The 17,305-nt window shown below is 55.2% G+C and overlaps 2 protein-coding genes across 6 annotated transcripts in view; one reads left to right on the plus strand and one right to left on the minus strand.

Moving 5' to 3' along the window:
* CHAF1A (chromatin assembly factor 1, subunit A (p150)) overlaps nucleotides 1-4,428 on the plus strand; it is a 28,024-nt gene extending 23,596 nt beyond the window's left edge. Inside the window, exons 14-15 of the mRNA XM_008584422.1 lie at nucleotides 2,738-2,834; nucleotides 3,919-4,428. Of these exons, the coding sequence (XP_008582644.1) occupies nucleotides 2,738-2,834; nucleotides 3,919-4,019 (198 nt within the window). The 3' untranslated portion in view covers nucleotides 4,020-4,428. The remainder of the gene's footprint in view (nucleotides 1-2,737; nucleotides 2,835-3,918) is intronic.
* On the minus strand, nucleotides 529-15,291 carry UBXN6 (UBX domain protein 6). 5 transcript variants are annotated; one of them, XR_551372.1, is made up of 14 exons: nucleotides 15,132-15,291; nucleotides 14,379-14,443; nucleotides 13,235-13,363; nucleotides 9,967-10,064; nucleotides 9,422-9,497; nucleotides 8,628-8,712; nucleotides 8,304-8,523; nucleotides 8,095-8,225; nucleotides 7,764-7,912; nucleotides 2,908-2,920; nucleotides 2,725-2,760; nucleotides 2,440-2,558; nucleotides 1,287-1,443; nucleotides 529-753 (listed from the first exon to the last, which is right to left on the minus strand). XR_551372.1 is itself a non-coding variant. In XM_008584421.1 (11 exons), the coding sequence occupies exons 1-10, from the start codon at nucleotides 15,217-15,219 to the stop codon at nucleotides 2,915-2,917; spliced, it is 1,047 nt and encodes a 348-aa protein (XP_008582643.1). In that variant the 5' UTR covers nucleotides 15,220-15,291; the 3' UTR covers nucleotides 2,233-2,760; nucleotides 2,908-2,914. The 5 variants fall into 5 exon arrangements, 3 of the variants coding, with proteins under 3 accessions (XP_008582643.1, XP_008582642.1, XP_008582641.1); XR_551371.1 differs by having other exon boundaries at nucleotides 2,440-2,760; XM_008584421.1 differs by lacking the exons at nucleotides 529-753; nucleotides 1,287-1,443 and having other exon boundaries at nucleotides 2,233-2,760.
* Between the last annotated feature and the right edge of the window lie 2,014 nt (nucleotides 15,292-17,305).

Below are 17,305 nucleotides of genomic sequence, written 5' to 3' on the forward strand. Positions count from 1 at the left end.
GGGCAGGGAGGCAAGAGATATTGCTGCTGGGGTGATGCCAGCAGATAGATGAGGTCTTTGATGCATTGAAACCTTCTTCTTAAGCATCCCAAGGGTCCGTGTTGTCGCTACAGCTGTTCTTATTTTCCGGGTTCCCCTCAGCATGGTGGGAGCCCCCGGATTAGAGTCACGCACACTTGCCCCAGATGAGCTCTGTTAGATCCGTTATTTGCTCAGGCCCTGTTTGAGCAGCAGAACCTTTTCATTGTTGTTACTGTTGTTACCTAAACGGTCTTAGGAGGAGCCCAGCTCTGGCCACCTGGGTTGAAACAAGCTGGGACACCGGAGCTCCCCAGTTTGAAAATGACCAGGCTGGGCCGGCCTGTGGCTCACTCGGTAGAGTGCGGTGCTGATAACACCAAGGCCACGGGTTCGGATCCCATATAGGGATGGCCGGTTTGATCACTGGGTGAGCGTGGTGCTGACAACACCAAGCCAAGGGTTGAGATCCCCTTACCGGTCATCTTTTAAAAAAAAAAAAAGAAAGAAAGAAAATGACCAGGCTGGAAGACAACCTTTGTATCATCCACATGGTGTTCATGGGCCTTGGTCCCCATCAGCTCTCCCTGGGGAACCGCTGTACCCCTTGTGTGTTCCGTCGGGGTCTCCTCATCTTCCCACTCCAGTCTTGCGTGCTGTGGTTGCTCTGTCTCCTGTTATGATATGTGGCATCTTGTCCCGCGTTTCCCGAGCACTGCTCCGTTTTTCTTCTCCCTAATGGTGGCATCATCATTAGTGCATGTAATCCATGTTCCCATGTGGGAAACAGTAGTTTGAACCCTGCATGCCAGGCACTGTGCTGAGCATCGTGTGTGAATTCCTACACTTCATGGGTGATGGGATGCCTCGTCATCTCATCTAAATCACCAGGACCTAGAAAATGCTCCCAAATAAACTAAGGCAGGTGAGAGAGGCTGACAAGGGAAAGCATGGGCCTCGGAGTCAGTAAAAGGCAGCATCTCACCTGCTAACAAGGGTGAATGTGGCCATGTGTGGGTGGTGGTCTCCCCTCCCCTTCCACGGGTGAGGGACTGTGGAGGCCCAGTGACCAGAGGGACTCACCAAAGGCTACTTGGTGAATGAGTCGAGAGGCACAGGCCTGGCTCAGTACTTAACCACCACACCCGGAAGCCTACAGTGGTTCAGGTTGAAAACTCAAATTCCTAGGTGTGCATGCCCCCTGGCAATTCTGATCTAGTAGGTCTGGAGGGGTGGGGTGGGCTGAAGTCTGCATCTTTACGACTCACCTCAGGGAATCTGATGCAAAGTGTCCCAGAACCATACTTTGGGGGAGTTTGGGCGGGCACAGCAGGCACTTCAGGGAAGGACCTGTCTCCTTGGGACATCCTGGGAGCAGGTCCTCCATGCTGAAGGTGCAACAACCCTCCTCAGCAGCACTTGGATCTGTTGGGATTGCGTTAAGCTGCAAGTAACAGAGTGTCCCCCGTTTCCAACAAGAAGTCCCAGGATGCTGTGACAACACCATCATCTGGGTCAAGCTCTGCCCGTCTCCCCTCCTCCTGTAGTATGGCCTCCGTCCTGTGGTTGCAGGACAAGGGTAGCCAGAGCCCTCCCTGGGGGAGCTTCCTGTTGAGCAGGAAGGAGAAGCCCTCACTGGCCACCCAGAGCTGCAAAAGAGTCAGGGAAATGAGACCCACCCCCCCTCCCCTAGCAATATCCCAGTCCTGTTTGTAAGAGGTGGAGGTGGGAGAACAGCCTTGGGGCATGCAGGGAGCAGGGCCTGCCGCTGCCCAGAGCTTGCACAGAGAGGGACACAGAGTGTGGCTGTGCAGGAATGGGACGTTCCCCGGGCATTTGATGAGGCCACTAACCACACCCTCAGGGAGGGATGGTTCTTGCTAAACTGTGAATGGTATGTGCTCCTGACCCTTGCCCACAGTTGCCCAGACAGTGTTCTCACTGAGCATAAGTCAGATGGAAAAAATGCCAGGTGGGGCCGGCCCGTGGCTCACTCGGGAGAGTGCGGTGCTGATAACACTAAGACGCTGGGTTTGGATCCCTATATAGGGATGGCCAGTTCGCTCACTGGGTGAGCGTGGTGCTGACAACACCAAGTCAAGGATTAAGATCCCCTTACCGGTCATCTTTTAAAGAGAAAAAAAAAAATGCCAGGTGCCGGGCAGAGGGGAGGTGTGCACAGAGGAAAATACTGGCTGAGTTCTTAGCCATTTATTTAAAATAATAAATTCAGATAAAAATATGTGCTTCATCAATTTCTCTTTTACCAAACCAGAAACCCAGAATCCCCTTTTCTTTTTTTTTGGTGACTGGCTGGTATGGGAATCTGAACCCTTGACCTTGGTGTCATAACACCAAGCTCTAACCAACTGGGCTAACTGGCCAGCCCCAGAATCCCTTTGTAATTCAAAACTAACTTACAGGTCACTTCTGTAATAAGGTAGGTAGTAATAGCAGTAGCTTTTGGAGATGTGAGTTCAGTTCATTCTGGAGAACCCCCGACGTTTTCCTCTGGTCATAGGCTCTCAAACTTCTCAAGCCTGGAGAATTTGTTGCCACATTGGGTCAAGGAGGTTGGTCGGAAGCATCTCATTGTGGGGAGGGAGGAAAGGAGGAGTCTCACCCTGCAGAGGCCTGTGACACAGTCACCGCCCAGGCCCAGTGCAGGGGTCTCCCCTGTTGCCTGCCCTGCTGATGGCCATACACCTTGTCTATGCAGGTTGGAGCTGAGGACATGGACGGCTTCCAGGCGGACACGGAGGAGGAGGAGGAAGAGGAGGGTGACTGTATGATCGTGGACATCCCAGACGTTGGGGGTGAGGAGGGCTCCATACCCCACCTCCCCTGCCATTCGTGCTGGCAGGAAGGGAAGCTCCTGCTCTCGCTTACCAGCTCGCTAGCTCTGTAAATAACAGGGCTGAGTTAAAAGCCTTGGCAGGAGCGGGCTGGGCTGGGCTGGGCTCACACTGCATCAGGGCCATGGGCTCCAGTTCCAGCCCTGTGAGATCCTTCTCTGTCTGAAGAACCATACTTCAGAGACCAAAGGATTAGATGTGCGTGGTGGCTGCTGGGCAGACAGCGAGTGGACCCTGTCAGGGGAGGGCGTCAGGGCAGCTGTGCCTGTGGCTCTGGGAGCCCCTTGCAGCTCATGGGATCACATGGGAGCCCCAGGACAGGTGTGAGTCCTGGTGTTCCATGACAGCGTGAGCTCCATAGCCCCTTGGCCCTGGTGCTGCCTCGACGTCCTCACCCTTGCCATGGGACCTCCCTCCCTAAAGGGTCAGGCTCACTGAGAAGTGCCACCAGGAAGCACTAAAACCTCAGTGAGGAAGGGAAGGGGCCGGCCCACAGCAAGCATGCACACTGCAGCGACAGCTACCGGCAGGGCCCAGAGTTTGGTCTGTGTCCACGTGGGGATGGGAGGACCTATGTGGGTGCTGACCACGTCTCAGGTGCTGTTTCTGAAGCTCCTTTCAAAAGCCAGTGCTGTGAAGCAATGTGATGGGAGTCTTGGGGGTTTTAGCTTTACGTGGGGGGTTCAGGGAAGGTCTTGCTGAGGTGGGGGGTTGCAGGTTGATTTCTGGGGAAGAGTGATCCAGGCAGAGGGAGGTGCAAAGGTCCTGTGGTGAGCACAGCCGAGCAGGAGGTGGGTGGCAGGAGGGGCTGAGATTTGGCTCCTGCTCTGAGTGAGGCTGGAGCCAGGGCAGGGCCTTGTGCTGAGGAGGGGACAGGATCTGCCTAAGGGCAGATGGGCAGGTACAGCTCTCTAGAAGGGGGCCCAGTGACCAGAGCTCCCTCTGTGTAGTCTGGGGGTTGCAGTGCCTCCACGTCTTTCCACTGTCGGATGGAGGACCCCAGTGGGGACAGTGCCTGAAGACCCCTCCCCCACTTGCCTTCCAGAGGTCCAGGCCTCATGTGGAGCTGCTTCCGGAGCTGGGGGTGCCATGGGAATGGACACCAGCGACAGCCCCCTGCCTGTGAGCCCTCTGAGCACCTCCTGAGAGCGTCCCCACCAGGCCGAGCTGGTGCATGTATGTAGAATGGTTAGGGCCCCCTCGAACGCGGATCAGATACTTGAACATTCTCCCGATTCCTGTGTAAAGAGCACTTTGTACTGCTTCACAGACCTCCCGGAGGTTTGGAAAGTTTTATATAGGATGCTTGATTAGTTCTTGACCTTTGTAAAAAACTTCCCAAAAAAGCTGCATATTAACCTGCCTTTTAATAAAGCATTATTGAAACATAATGAGTTATAGGGGAAGCCTGCTCACGCCCAGTAGGCACGTGACCAGTGCTGGGATTGACACTTGTAAATGAATTGAAGCTCCCGAGACGCCCGCCCACCGTGGGCACATGTGACGCGGCTTCGGGCCCCCCCGTGAAGTGTATAAACTTATTCTCCAGCCCTGAGCCAGTCTGTCTGTCTTCTTTGAGTGTGGGTGCCTGTTTGCCTGTGGCCCAGCCCTATGCGTGACATTTGTGTAAAGCTTTGTGCGCTGCAGAGGTGCCGTCCCATCTGTGTGTTGCCAAGTCCTCGTCCTCCCTGGTGGACCCAGTTCAGGGTGAGGGTTTCTCAGCATATGCTTCAGCCAGTTCATCTTTCCAGCCCGCCAGATGGGTGAGGAGGATGGGTTCCCGGGAGATCTGCTGGTTCCTCAGCCAACGGCCTCTGGGAGCCTGAGGTCTGGCTTCGAGTCTGAGGCTTGATGAGACCGAGCTCTAGGTCGAGCAACTCTTGGGGCATGCTGGGTCTGAAGAAGAGGTGACTCCAGAGCATCCCTCCCTATGTGCAGGCTGTGATGGGCCCTGACAGAGGCATGCCTGGGAGAGCTGAGTCTGGGCGTGTCCTTCATTGAATCTAGATCCAGAGTTCATGGACTCCATTCCTGGGACAGGACTCTCATCCTCCCCACCTCTCCCAAGGGAGGAAAGCGGCCGTGTCCATGTAGAGCAATTCAGCGTTGGCGGGACACAGCCGAGATGGGGTGGCCCTGGCCCCACGCTCACCCAGACTTGCTTCTCCTGACCACACCCTGATTTTTCTTTGGGGACCCCACTCCCTAACCCTATCTGGATGAGCTGGCAAGTACCCCAGTCACAGGGGGAGGGTGCTGGTCAACCTAGTCCATCCCCCCTGACTCAGGGATGGGCAGTGGCCCGAGACTCGCTGTACTGGGCCCCAAAACTTGGGGTCAAGTCCTAGTCACAGCTGGGGCAGGCAGGCAATGTGGGACCAGAATGACATCTTCGGTTCTCCACACAGAGCACCCTCGGCAGTGCTGGCTTCCCAAGGTGGGGTAGTGAACAACATGCCCAGTTTCTGCCCCAGCAGCTGGCGGCTCAGGGGGTGACCCAAGTGTGGCACATGCTGGGGGCTCCTGGCTGGCGGGACTGCAAGGGACGTTGCTTTCGCTACTGAATTCTCTATAAAAGACTTTTTTTTTTTTCTTCACCGATAAGGGATCGCAACCCTTGGCATGGTGTGGTCCGCACCACGCTCAGCCAGTGAGCACACTGGCCATCCCTATATGGGATCCAAACCCACAGCCTTGGCGCTACCAGTGTTGCACTCTCCCGAGTGAGCCATGGAGCCAGCCCTCTCTATAAAAGACTTTTAAATCACATTTGGGAGAAAAAATAAATCACATTTGCAGCCTCAGCAGTGGGGCCGGGGCATGTGCCCTCAACACTCCAGGCCTCAGCTTCCCTGTGAGTGTCCTGGGGCTGCTGTAACATGACCACAAACAGTGGTTTAAAACAACACATTTATTATTTTACAGTTCTAGAGATCAGGAGTCTGAAATGGCTCTCACTGAGCTAGAGTCAAGGTGTGGGCAGGGCTGGTCCCTCCTGGAGTCTGCACGGGAGGATCCGTGTCCTCCTTTCCTAGCTTCTAGAGGCGCCTGCAGCTCTTGGCACGTGACCACTTCCTCTGTGCTATAGACTGGATACCCACCCCAACCTCACTGAAGCTTAAATCCCCACTGTAACTTGAGGGTGGGAAATCCTATTACGGTAATTGAGAGGTGGGGCCTTCGAGAGGGGATTAGATTGTAGGACCACTCTGTAGTGAATGGATTAGTCATGGTGGTCAGGGGTGTTGTTCTGAGGGCTTTAAAGGAGAGCACATGAGAGGTTAGTCTCTGCTGTTTTGCAATGTGATAACCCTGCTGCCACTGTCGCCACCACCAAGACCCTCACCAGATGTGTTCCCTGGACCTTGGAATTCCCAGCCTCCGAAACTGTAAGCAGTACGTTTCGTTTTCTTTATATATCACAGTTCCAGGTATTTTGTTATAAGCAACAGAAACAGACTACATACAGTCTGCAAAGCCATCAGCGCAGCATCTCCCAGTCTCTCTGACTCTTGACCCTCCTGCTCCCTTTTAGGAGGACCACATGAGGATACTGGGCCCTTGGATAACCCAGGATGATCTTCCATTTCAAGGTCTTTAACTTCATCTCATCTGCAGATTCCCTTTGCCATGGAAAGTGACATATCCACAGGTCCCAGGAACAGGGCATGGCCGTCTCTGGGGAAGATTGTCCTGGTCACAGTAAAACCAGGCCTGTGGAAGCACCTGCCCCCCAGAGCTGGGGGAGGGCCAAGAGTGACTGTGGCTTCATATGCTTGGCACAGCCCTTGCCTAATTTGCAGGACTTCCCCTCAAGCAACGCTGGCCTGCCCAAAGGCTGCCGACCTTGCCCTGTGTTGCACGGTGTGAATTCAGCACCAGGAAACCACATTCAAATATCCTATTTATTTGGGTCATAACTTAAATCATTGCACATGTGCTGACAGGCAAGCATCTCCCCCACCTGCCAATGTCACCAGCTCCCCCCTAAGCAGCCTCACAGCACTGGACGTGGCCACCTCTGTCCAGAGCCTGCTGGAGCTGGGCCCACGCTACAGACCAGCTCTCCTGCTCAGGAAGCCACCCACATCTGTCTGCCCCAGGGGCTTTGTGAAAATGGTTAAGAGCAGCTGCAGAGGGCTTGGGTTGGTGCTGCCCCTGGGCTCTCCCAGGGTGGGCACAGGCCCAGCTCCACAGTGTCCTCAGCCAGCCAGTGCCCCTCGGTGCCCCAGAAGATAGATGAGTGTTTCCAGGTGCCTGGGAGGCTCCAGAGGCGGGGGACAGGGCGGGGAGAGCATAAAACAGACCCACAGGGCTGAAGCCAACCCTGCTTTTATTTCATGAGAGTATCTCAATGGCTGACAGGAGCTCAGGTTTCAGGATTGACGAGTCTGGCTCAGCCCCTGCAGCCTTGATGTCCTCTAGCACGGCTATGTCCCACGAGAAAGTCAGGAGGGCTGAGGGCACCTGCAGTGGAGTGGTCAGACAGCCACCTTGTCTCTTGGTGACAGTACAGCAGAAGGACATGTTGAGGTCCTGCTTTCCCCACCTCCCTTCACAGGGTCGAGCCTGCATCAGGCCCCCTCTTGTTTCCTGCTCAATAAATGCCCGCATGACTAATCACACCTCGGTTCTGTTCCTCAGGGACTCGAACTAGCACACTTGCCACTACTCCCAATTTACAGGTGGAAAAGTGAAGCACATAGAAGTTATGAACTTGTTTCACGTCACACTGCCACTGAGTGGGAAGGTAGGATTTAAATGCAGGGAACCTGGCCCAGGGCCCCCACCCCTAAGTGCTGCCCAGTGTTCAAGAACACCTCCATCCTCCAGAATTTGAGCAGATTCAAGTGAAATGACCACTGCAGACACACCGGCAGGAGCACTCACCAGCCCGCACTCGTTCAAGGCCAGGTTCTCGTCCTCCGACAACTTCTGCCCTCCGGAAGCCAGAAGCTCAAAAGGCAGCCAATCATTCTCCAAAGCCTCCCGGACAAACGCATAGAGCGCCGGCAGCCGCTCCCGTGCATAGAAGGTCCCTGGACAGTGGGACAGTCAGGCCAGGGCCAGGGCCCACCCCAGCTTCCCTCCCTGGCTGTGGCATCATCTGTAAACGGGGCTGGGGGCACTGCCTCCAGGACTGTAGCTCAGACCTGTGAAGCCATGGGCTCCCTGCAGGATGGCCACCGCCCACTCCCTGAGCTGAGCCCCTGGGGCACACCCTGCAGCAGGCAGCCGTTTGGGAGGCGCACGCGCAGCAGTGTGTAGGTATACTTGCGCAGCTCCCTCTGCTCCTCTTTTTCTCGCATGGCCTTGGTGCGCAGCACGCTCAGCCGCTCCACAGCGTCAGACCTGGGCACCGCCAGAGCCAGGCTCAAGCCGGCTGGCCCCCGGCTGCCCCACCCCTGTCCCCCCAGGCCCGCTGCCCACCTGAGCCTCTGCTCCCGCTTGATCTCCTCCGCCGTGAGGCTGAAGAAGTCCACGGGCAGGTCGAACTGTGAGGCCAGGGGCGAGGGCCTGAAGACCCGGCGCTGCCTGTCCAGCTTGGCCCGCACAGGCTCAGCGCTGAGTAGCTGCTCCTTGTGCCTCTCCAGGCTCTGGGGCTGGGCCAGGATGGCCTCGCTCAGCACGTAGAACTCCTCAGCACCCTCTGCAGCACAGCACAGAAGTCACTCTACCACAGCGAGGTGCCCCCTACCTTGAGGCCCCTCGTCCCCACCTCCCGGTCCAGCCAAGGCCCTTTTCTCCTCTTACCCTGATCAGGAACTGGAAGCATCATTTTCTGGAACCCAATGGCCTCAAAAAACTCGTGGGTGCCTTCCAGGCAGTTAATGCGCTCCTGGGAGTGGACCCAGAGGTCAGTGGGGCCCCGGCCACCTCCACCCTAGCTACACCACGCCTGGCCCAGCATCCCCCTTTTGGGAATGCTGCTGACCCCAGGTGGGGACTGACTCCCAGAAGCTGTCTCAGCTGGGCAGTTTCCATCATCTGCTCACAGAGGGTGTGGGACCCCAAGGGTCAACAGCCAGGGGTGAAGAATAAGGCTGAAGAGCCAGAGGACTGCTGGGGTGGTCCCACAGCAAGGAAGTGGGCTGAATGTGCTGTGCTGGGATTGTAGGCAGAGGGCCTCTGTGGCCATCAGCATCAGACACTGACTGCACAGGTCACACAGGCAGGCAGCTAGTCCATACCATTTCTCCGGAGAAGCCGTAAGTCTGTGTTTGCATGAAAAATCTCCCCAAATAAAATGATGAAGAATCAAAATATGCTGGGGGAGGAGGAGGAGCAGACAAAATTCATGTCTTTGTGTGATTTCTGTTCCTAAAGCCCTTGCTCCCCGCCCTGCTACCTCTGCCAGCCATGACCCTTCACTGCTCAGGGCTGAACTCACACGCCAGCTCCTCCAGGGAGGCCCCCAGGTCCATCCTGGGCTGCCATTGGCTGTGAGCGGGCAGCTGCCCCCCAACCCAGACTGGGTCCTGCATGATGGTGCAGTACAGGCCATAGTGCCCACACTGGGTTAAGCCACCCCGGAAGGCAGCCCTCACCTGGAACACCTTGTTCTGCAGCTTGATCTTCCGGTACTTCTCTTCCTCGGGATGCAGGTGGATGTTGTCCAGGTACCTGGTGGTAGGCGGAGGGGTGCACAGGGCGCAGTCCCAGGCTGGCCACCTGGCTCCTCTGATCTCCTGCCCCCAGGGGGACAGCAGTTCAGGTGCTTGGGGGCTGGAGAACACAAGGACCTCCAGGCACCTGACCTGCTCAATCAGATGTGGGGACTGGGCTCAGACCCTGCCTCCTCCCTCCTGTTCTCCAGATGATCACCAAGGGGAGCCAAGGTTTGGAACCCCCAATTCCTTAAACCCCTTTGTTTTACAAACAGATAAACTGAGGCCTGGAGCGACCCAGCCTTTCCCCAGGGGCTCGTGGGAGGGGGAGGGTATGGAGGGTGGAGCTGGTTTCACTCTCAATTCATGCTCCTTCAGGCCCACCTCAGCAGGTTGTGATGAAGGCCTGAGCTGGTGACAGCCCCAGTGGGCGAGGGGCCTGGGGTGAGCGGCTGCTGCGGGCCCCGCAGGGGCAACCCACTCACTTGGCGATGGTGTCCACGCCCAGCTTCACCCTGTCCCGGTCTTTGTTGAATGTGTGGATCTTCATGATGGAGGCAGCCACTGGGTCCGTGGAAAAGTGCTGGGGGAAGAGGAAGCGTGTGGATGTGTGTACGCGTGTGGCCCAGAGGAGTCTCCACTGGCCTACTCGCTGCTGGATGACGGGAGGAGTCCCAGGACTAGTCACCATGACCGCCTTGCAGCAGAGCAGTAGCATTTAATTAAAGCAAACACAAGTGTCTGTGCTCAGCAGGAAAAGGAGAAAGATCCTCTCGGAGTCCCCAACTTTGCCTCCTGCTCTAGGGTAAAGGGTGCCTACAACCAAAACAGAAGAGGAGGAAGGTCTACCCTTTTGCCTTCTAAAGGCCCAGACTGACAGGACTTCTGGGGTGAATTGGACTCAAAAGACCTTTGCCTTACACTCTGGCTTCAGAGCCCAAAACTCCAGGACTGAACCCCACAGAGGCCTTTGCTGCTTACTGAGCCCCTGGGCTCCACCAGCTACCATGGCCACACCAGCCCTCCTGATCTCCTCACAGCCCTACCAGGAAAGTTCTGTACTGACTCCCAGGTTTCAGATGAAGAAACAGACTGAAAGGTGACAAGTCCCTCATCAGGGCTACATGTGTCAGATGGCATAGAAAAGATGCAAAGGAGGCCTGTGATCCCTTGATGTCTGGCGCCTAGCCAGGGGAGGCAGAGAAACTGGAATACTGATAGCTCCCGTCCCTCCCTGGGGTCCCACCTGTTTCCATGGGGGAGGGGAGGGATCACAGCTGGAACTCAGAGGTTTCACAGAGCCAGCCTCTGGGACTCTACAAACAGCATCCCGGTGGGGTGAGGCTGAGAATGGGTCACCTAAGTGAGGAGCAAATCTGTCCCTGCTCGGGAACCACTGCACATGGGGGAGAAGGCAGGTCTGCAGAGAAAGGCAGAGAGTAGCAGCAAGACGGGCACGGTACAGCATCCTCATGAGACGAGCTTCCTCAGGACCGAAGCGCCTGGGGACCAGCACTCCCACCCCCAGGGAAGTGCTGCTGCTCTCAGGTGTTTCTAGGTGACCTGCCACCATGTTTAAGTCAGGACCAGGGTACCTGAACAGACAAGGGACAAAAGAACAGATGTCCAGGAAGGAATCCACGCAACAATTTCCTCTGTGATAAAGGGAGGATTTCACATATGTGAGCAAAAGACAGGTGCTATCAGTATATGTGGTTAAGAAAACACTGATCAGCTATCTGGAAAATAACATTGGCTTGACACCTCATACTTTATGCAAGGATAAATCCTAGTTAGATCAAAGGGCCCTTTAAACATTAAAACAAAATAAACAAAATAGAAAAGCAAAAGAATTACTTTAATATTGAAGTGGGAAAAGCCTTTCTAAATAGGACCCAAACCCCAGATTCCATAAGACTGATGCATTTAATTATACAGAAATCAAGAATTTCTACATCGCAGTGACCATAAGCAGAATAAAAAAAAAACTGGGCAAAAACATTTGCAACGTATACGCCAAAGCCTACTTTCCCTAATATGTAAACAGTGCCTACAAATCAACAAGAAAAAAAGACCAACTACTCAACAGAAAAATGGGCATAGGATGCATTCTCATATGAAAACATAGCCAACCTAACCCCAAATAAGGGAAATGGAAAGTAAATCTATCCTGAAATATTTTCACCTGTGAATTTGGGTAAAAATCAGAAAGTATGGGCCGGCCCAGTGGCGCACTGGATAGTGCGCCGCTTGGGAAGCGTGGTGGCGCTCCCGCCCGAGGGTTCGGATCCCACATACGGACCGGCTCCCGCTCACTGGCTGAGCGAGGCGCGGGAGCAACGCCGAGGTTTGCAATCCCGTTGCCGGTCCCTGGTCCGGTACAGGGGCAACACTGGGGGTTGCGATCCGTTGCCGGACACGGAAAAAGACAAAAAAAAAAAAAAAAAAATACACATCTGACAAAGGACTAATATCCAGAATATATAAAGAACTCAAACAACTGATGGGGAAACGGTGCTTTCCCACAAGCTGCTGGGGGGAGCATGAATCAGGATGACCCCTATGGAGATCATCTGGTTACAACCAACCAAACTACCACTACACAGTGTCCTCTGTCCCAACAACAACTCTTCCGGAACTGAGCCTACAGCATGAAGTGACGTGCAGCAAGGTGTCAGTTGTTGCATAACTGCTCTTACTAGCAAAAGTTGGAAATATCCTACATGCTCGTCAACAGGGGCTGCTCAAATAAGTTACAGCATTATGCAGTTCAAGAGACTGCAGAACTTTCAAATGGTTCAGAAAAAAATAGAGAGGGCTGATAAAGCAAATGGGTAAAATCTGTTAACATGGTAAATGTGGGTACGGCAGGCAGACTAATGCCCCTCCCTCAAAGATTCATGTCCTTATCCCTGGAACCTGTGAATATGCTAAGTTACATGGCAAGGGGGAATTAAAGTGGCAAATGGAATTAAGGCTGCTAATCAGATGACCTTAAAATAGGGAGATTATCTTGGATTCTCCAGGTGGGCCCACTGTGATCACAAGGGTTCTCAAAAAGGGAAGGGAGTGAACCAGAGAGACGGCAGCTTGAGAAAGATTTGGCCTGGCATTGCTGGCTTTGAAGTCAGAGGAAGAAGCCATGAGCTGAGAGCTGTGGGCACCTCTAGAAGCTGGGAAAGGAGGACACGGATCCTCCCCTGGAGGATCAAGTTTACAATAATTTGTCATAAAAGCCACCAGAAATTCATACCCCTGGTAAAGGGTATTTAGGGTTCTTTGTGTTATTCTTGTAATTTTTCTTTAAGTGGGAAATTATTTCCAGAGAGTTACAAGGAGAAACAATGCTATAGAACTTCTCTGTGTACTGATACGTTGCCCTGAAGTCTACATGTTAAGAGTGAGCAGCACGTGAACTTTTATGTAAAACATCCACACAACAAGTGAGGCAAGACGACGGCAAGTTTGTACACAGGTGGGAGATCCTGGAAAAGGGACCTAAACTACTTGCAGTGGCCTCAGGAGAGGAGGCATGGCCGACAATAGGAGGAAAACCTTTCTTCATCGACTCTTTTGTACCTTTTGAATTCTGTCCGTCATGTAAGTATTTAATCCTTTACAGCAAATAAAATCATACAATCAAAACAGCTGCAAGACTTCGTGAGGCATCTGTGCCACCTGGGATTCCTGGAGGTGACTCCTGCCCTGGAAGCTTTTGGTTGGGGGGACGGGACACAAAGGGCCACCACTCACCGAGAGAATGGCCTCTTTAATGCAGGCATCCCGTTGGTCCTTCCTCAGAGTGGCCCCTGTGAGCGGGCAGGTGAAATACACGCCGGGCACAGCCAGGTGGGTTGAGCCTTCCTCTTTGGGCTCAGTTACCTGTGGGGGAAAGGGAGGGTGACAGTGTCTGAGCCTGGACTGTGGACAGAGGCCACCTCCGAGCCACCAACTGCCAATCCTAAGAGCATGGCCCTTAGAGCCAGACAACCCTGCTCCAACACTGTCTCCCCCTCTGCTTGTCAGCTGTGGGAGACACCCTGGCCAAGTAACTGAACCCCGTCCCGAGCCGGTTTTCTGGTCTGTAAAATGTCCCTGCGGGGCCACCTCAGAATTAAACAAGGGCAGGAATAGAAAGCACATGGCAGCTTCTGATACACAGTAATGGCCACCTGGGCTCCTACTAGACTGTCCTCTCCACCTGCTGAGGAAGGAGCTTTGTGCTGGGGTCAGAAGGCACAGTTCCCTGGACAAGTCCTAGCCTCTCTCTGGTCCTCGACTGTTAGGCAATCTCTAGGGTCTCTTCCATGCTAAAACTCAGTGAGTCCTCGTGGGTTGAGGAGCTTGGAACACCCTTCCGGCAGAGCTCTCCTTTGAGGCCCGTCTCCTACAGCATGTCCTCCTTGACTGTACCAGTCTCCATGGAGCCCTCCAACACCCGAGGCAGCCAGGGGAGGGCTTTGGTGTGGGCTTTGGAGGCACACAGGCTGTGCTTCCAGCCCTACCCTGGCTGGTTTTGAGGTGTAGGCTAGAGGACAGCTGACTTTGCTGCTTTGAATCTGCTTTCTCTTCCAAAAGGTGGGAATGACAACAGCGCCCACCCTAAGGGGTTACAGGAGGAACCAAGGAGCTAATGTGGGTCAAGTCCATCCCTCAGCACCCAAGCTGGGCATCCTCAAGTGCTGTGCCCAGAAGGTCCCAGCACAGACACTGCCAGGCTCAACCTCAGCTGCCTCTGCGTTCAAGGCAGGCTTTCTCAGGTGCCTGCAGCCCCGAGGGCAGGGATGATACTTCCTATGTGTGTCCCCCTCTCATGGTGGGCCCTTCATGGGGTCCAAGCTGCCCCCACTGCAGGCCGCCCTCAGGGAGTGATGCTTCCACCCAAAGGTGCCTTTACCATGTTGGTGCTGGGGACCTCCGGGCTTCCGCTGACAGTCGCTTCAGCCTGCAGCTCCTTTCTCACTGGGAGGGAGACAGAGTGATGGGAGAGGCAGAGATGACTGACAGTTGCTTCAGCCTGCAGCTCCTTTCTCACTGGGAGGGAGACAGAGTGATGGGAGAGGCAGAGATGGGACATGTGCAGGCCGCCCAGAGCCCCTTGCATCCGTGCTGGGCCTGAGTTAGGCATGTTCTCCCTGGGCCCTGGTCCTCCTGCTATGGTTAAGTTCTAGTCCTTCCTGCAGGGCTCGGTCTGTGCCCAACCCTCTGCCTGAACCATCCCCACCTACAGCCTCCGTCTGACCCCCGCTCTTCCTCCTCGAAGCCTCTGCTCCCATCTGCCCCCCTGACCACATCAGGCCTGCTTTGGCTTTTTTTTTTTTTTTTTTTTTTTTGTCCTTTTTTTTTTGAGACCGGCCGCACCGCACTCAGCCAGTGAGCGCACCGTTCATCCCTATATAGGATCCGAACCTGCGGCGAGAGCGCTGCTGCACTCCCAGCGCCACACTCTCCCGAGTGCGCCAAGGGCTCGGCCCCTGCTTTGGCTTTTTCACCCTGCATTTCCCCTCTGGGGACACAGTCCCAGCTGTGACTTTAACTCCACACCCACCCCACGCATTGTTCATATAACTATATTCATCCAGAACTGAGCACCAAGTCTGGGACTCAAGAACAGCCTCCTGGCCTCAGCCCAAGGATGGCCGCTGCTCACCCTGGTTCCGGATGGAGTCCTGCGACGTGGGGCCCCGGGCCCTGGGCTGCTTCTGCTCCAGTCGGGCCAGGGCTGCTGCAGCAGCCATCTGCGCCTCATCGGTGGGTCCCTGCCGGGGCTGCCCGAGGGCAGGCTGGCTGGGCTTTTCTCTGGGGGCCTTCTCCCTGGGGAGACACCGAGGGAAAACGAGCATCCTCACGATCCAGCCAGTGAGGCTGACATGGGGTCAAAGGAACTTTGGCCCTTCCCCCACTCCTGCCGCCTGCCCCAGTAGCCAGACACAGCCCTGCCTATGTGGGCTGGGACACCTCTTTCCTGGGGCCACCCCTGTCCACCAGACAGTTCTGATACAGGCGGAGCAGCCCCTGTAGGCAGGACATGCCAGTTCTGCTCTGCGCTTTCCCCTTTAGGCAAGTCCTGCCCCCAACTGGGCCTTGGTGTCTACATGTGTAAAATGGGATAATAGCGCCCCCCCACGTGTGAAGGCATCCTGACATCCTCAAGAACTGGGGAGACTCACAGGGCATCATGTCCACCCCTCCCTTTCTCCCATAAAAGCCTTGACCACACTGTCTGCCACGGTGACATCACAACTGTCTGTTGAGCACCTCCTGCGTGCCGGACGCCTGGCTGTGAGCCTGGAATGGTTCAGACTGTTCACTTCTCATCACGAGCTCTCAGGGAGGTCTTAAGATCCCCATTTCCCCAACCCAAGAGGCTCACAGAAGTTCAGGCACCGTGCCTCACGCCACAGCACCCATGTCAGGACCTCAGGGTCAGCCGACAATGGAACTGCCATTACCCAGGCCGCTTCACTCCATGCCAGGCCCTGGGCTGTGCACGTTACAAAGAGCTCCTTTAACCTCCTCTCCGCCCGGCTCAAATTCCCCAACAGGAGGGACAGTAGGCTCAAATTCCCCAACAGGAGGAATCTGCTTGGCACAGAGCAGCCTGGTGGTGACGTTTCCACAGAGCAGTCCTTTCTCCCAGCCTGCCCTGTCTTCTCTGTCCAGTCCTCCTTCTATCCTCAGGACCCTCCCCTGACCCCAGCAGATCGAATCATCTCTACTATGTCTGTAGAATCTTCTAGGAGCCCAGGCTCTTATTCAGGCCCTTCAGTCCTCCAGCTCCACTCAGCCCTCCCTTCCTGCCCATCCCTGCCTCCCTCTAGCCCTTTGCACAGCCAGGAACTCTGGGGTGAAGAGCAGATGACTCATGGAGACCCACCCTGGCCCCATTGGATGTCTAGATCTTTCCATAAAGAGCTGGCCAGTTAGCTTAGTTGGTTGGAGCGTGGTGCTGACTACACCAAGGTCCAACGTTCAATCCCTGTACCAGCCAGCTGCCAAAAAAAATAATAAAATTAATTTTAAAAATAGATCTTTCCATAAAAATGGCCCTTCCCAACACACCTCACCCCAACCTGTCATGGACTCTCCCCCACTGGGCAGCTGGGGGATCCTAAGCCAGCGCTTGTCCCCTTCTGCATGAAGCCCTCCCGTGGCACACAGCAAAGACCTGAAGCCTCATACGGCCTCGAGGCCCCTCTCCAGCTTCTCTCTGTCTACACTGGGCTCTCCGCTGTTCTGCCCACACAGCTGGCTGGTCCCCACCACACAGCCTTTGCTCCTTCCGCTCACAGTGTTCTGCCTGGGGATGGGATGAGGAAAGGGGGTCTCTGGGGGGAGGTGGGGAGGGGGCTGATTTCCTCCTGGCTGAGTTTCACTTTGTGCAGGTCCCAGCTCAAATGTGACCCTCTCAGAGAGTTCTGCCCGGACCCCCCATGTGTCCCCTCCATGGCCCACTACCCCTGACACTGCTCGTTCTTCTTCATGGCCCTGAGCACCACCTGGTGTCTCCACATATATCCCTTGGTTTCTCTGTTCATCTGCCCCGGAGAGAAGGGAGCCCTGACATAGCAGCGGCTTGTCCTGTTCCCCGCTACAGCCTAAACCTGTGCTGGACACAGCCCGAGTACCCAGCATTGCTGGATGCCTGGACCTCCGCACCTCTTCCTCTCTGCCCAGGCCCCCGCTCTGACACAGCTGTCACCCACACAGCTCCTATAGCCTTCCTGTCACACAGCTGCAGTGGCCTCAGCCCCCCACCTCCACTATTTGTTAACTCAGGAAGGGACCCACCCCGCTCCTGGCCCCCTCTTTTTACGTTGTTGT

Source organism: Galeopterus variegatus, unplaced genomic scaffold (assembly GCF_000696425.1).
Source record: "Galeopterus variegatus unplaced genomic scaffold, G_variegatus-3.0.2 Scaffold3258, whole genome shotgun sequence".
Taxonomy (NCBI): Eukaryota; Metazoa; Chordata; class Mammalia; order Dermoptera; family Cynocephalidae; genus Galeopterus; species Galeopterus variegatus.

Coding starts and splice junctions, on each gene's coding strand:
- UBXN6 (XM_008584419.1), bottom strand. CDS start 15,219: ATGGCTGCTGCAGCAGCCCTGGCCCGACTGGAGCAGAAGCAGCCCAGG. Junction 10,065..13,234: donor TTAAAGAGGCCATTCTCTCG/GTGAGTGGTGGC, acceptor CTCTTCCCCCAG/CACTTTTCCACGGACCCAGT. Junction 7,913..8,094: donor AAACGGCTGCCTGCTGCAGG/GTGTGCCCCAGG, acceptor CCCACTGTCCAG/GGACCTTCTATGCACGGGAG.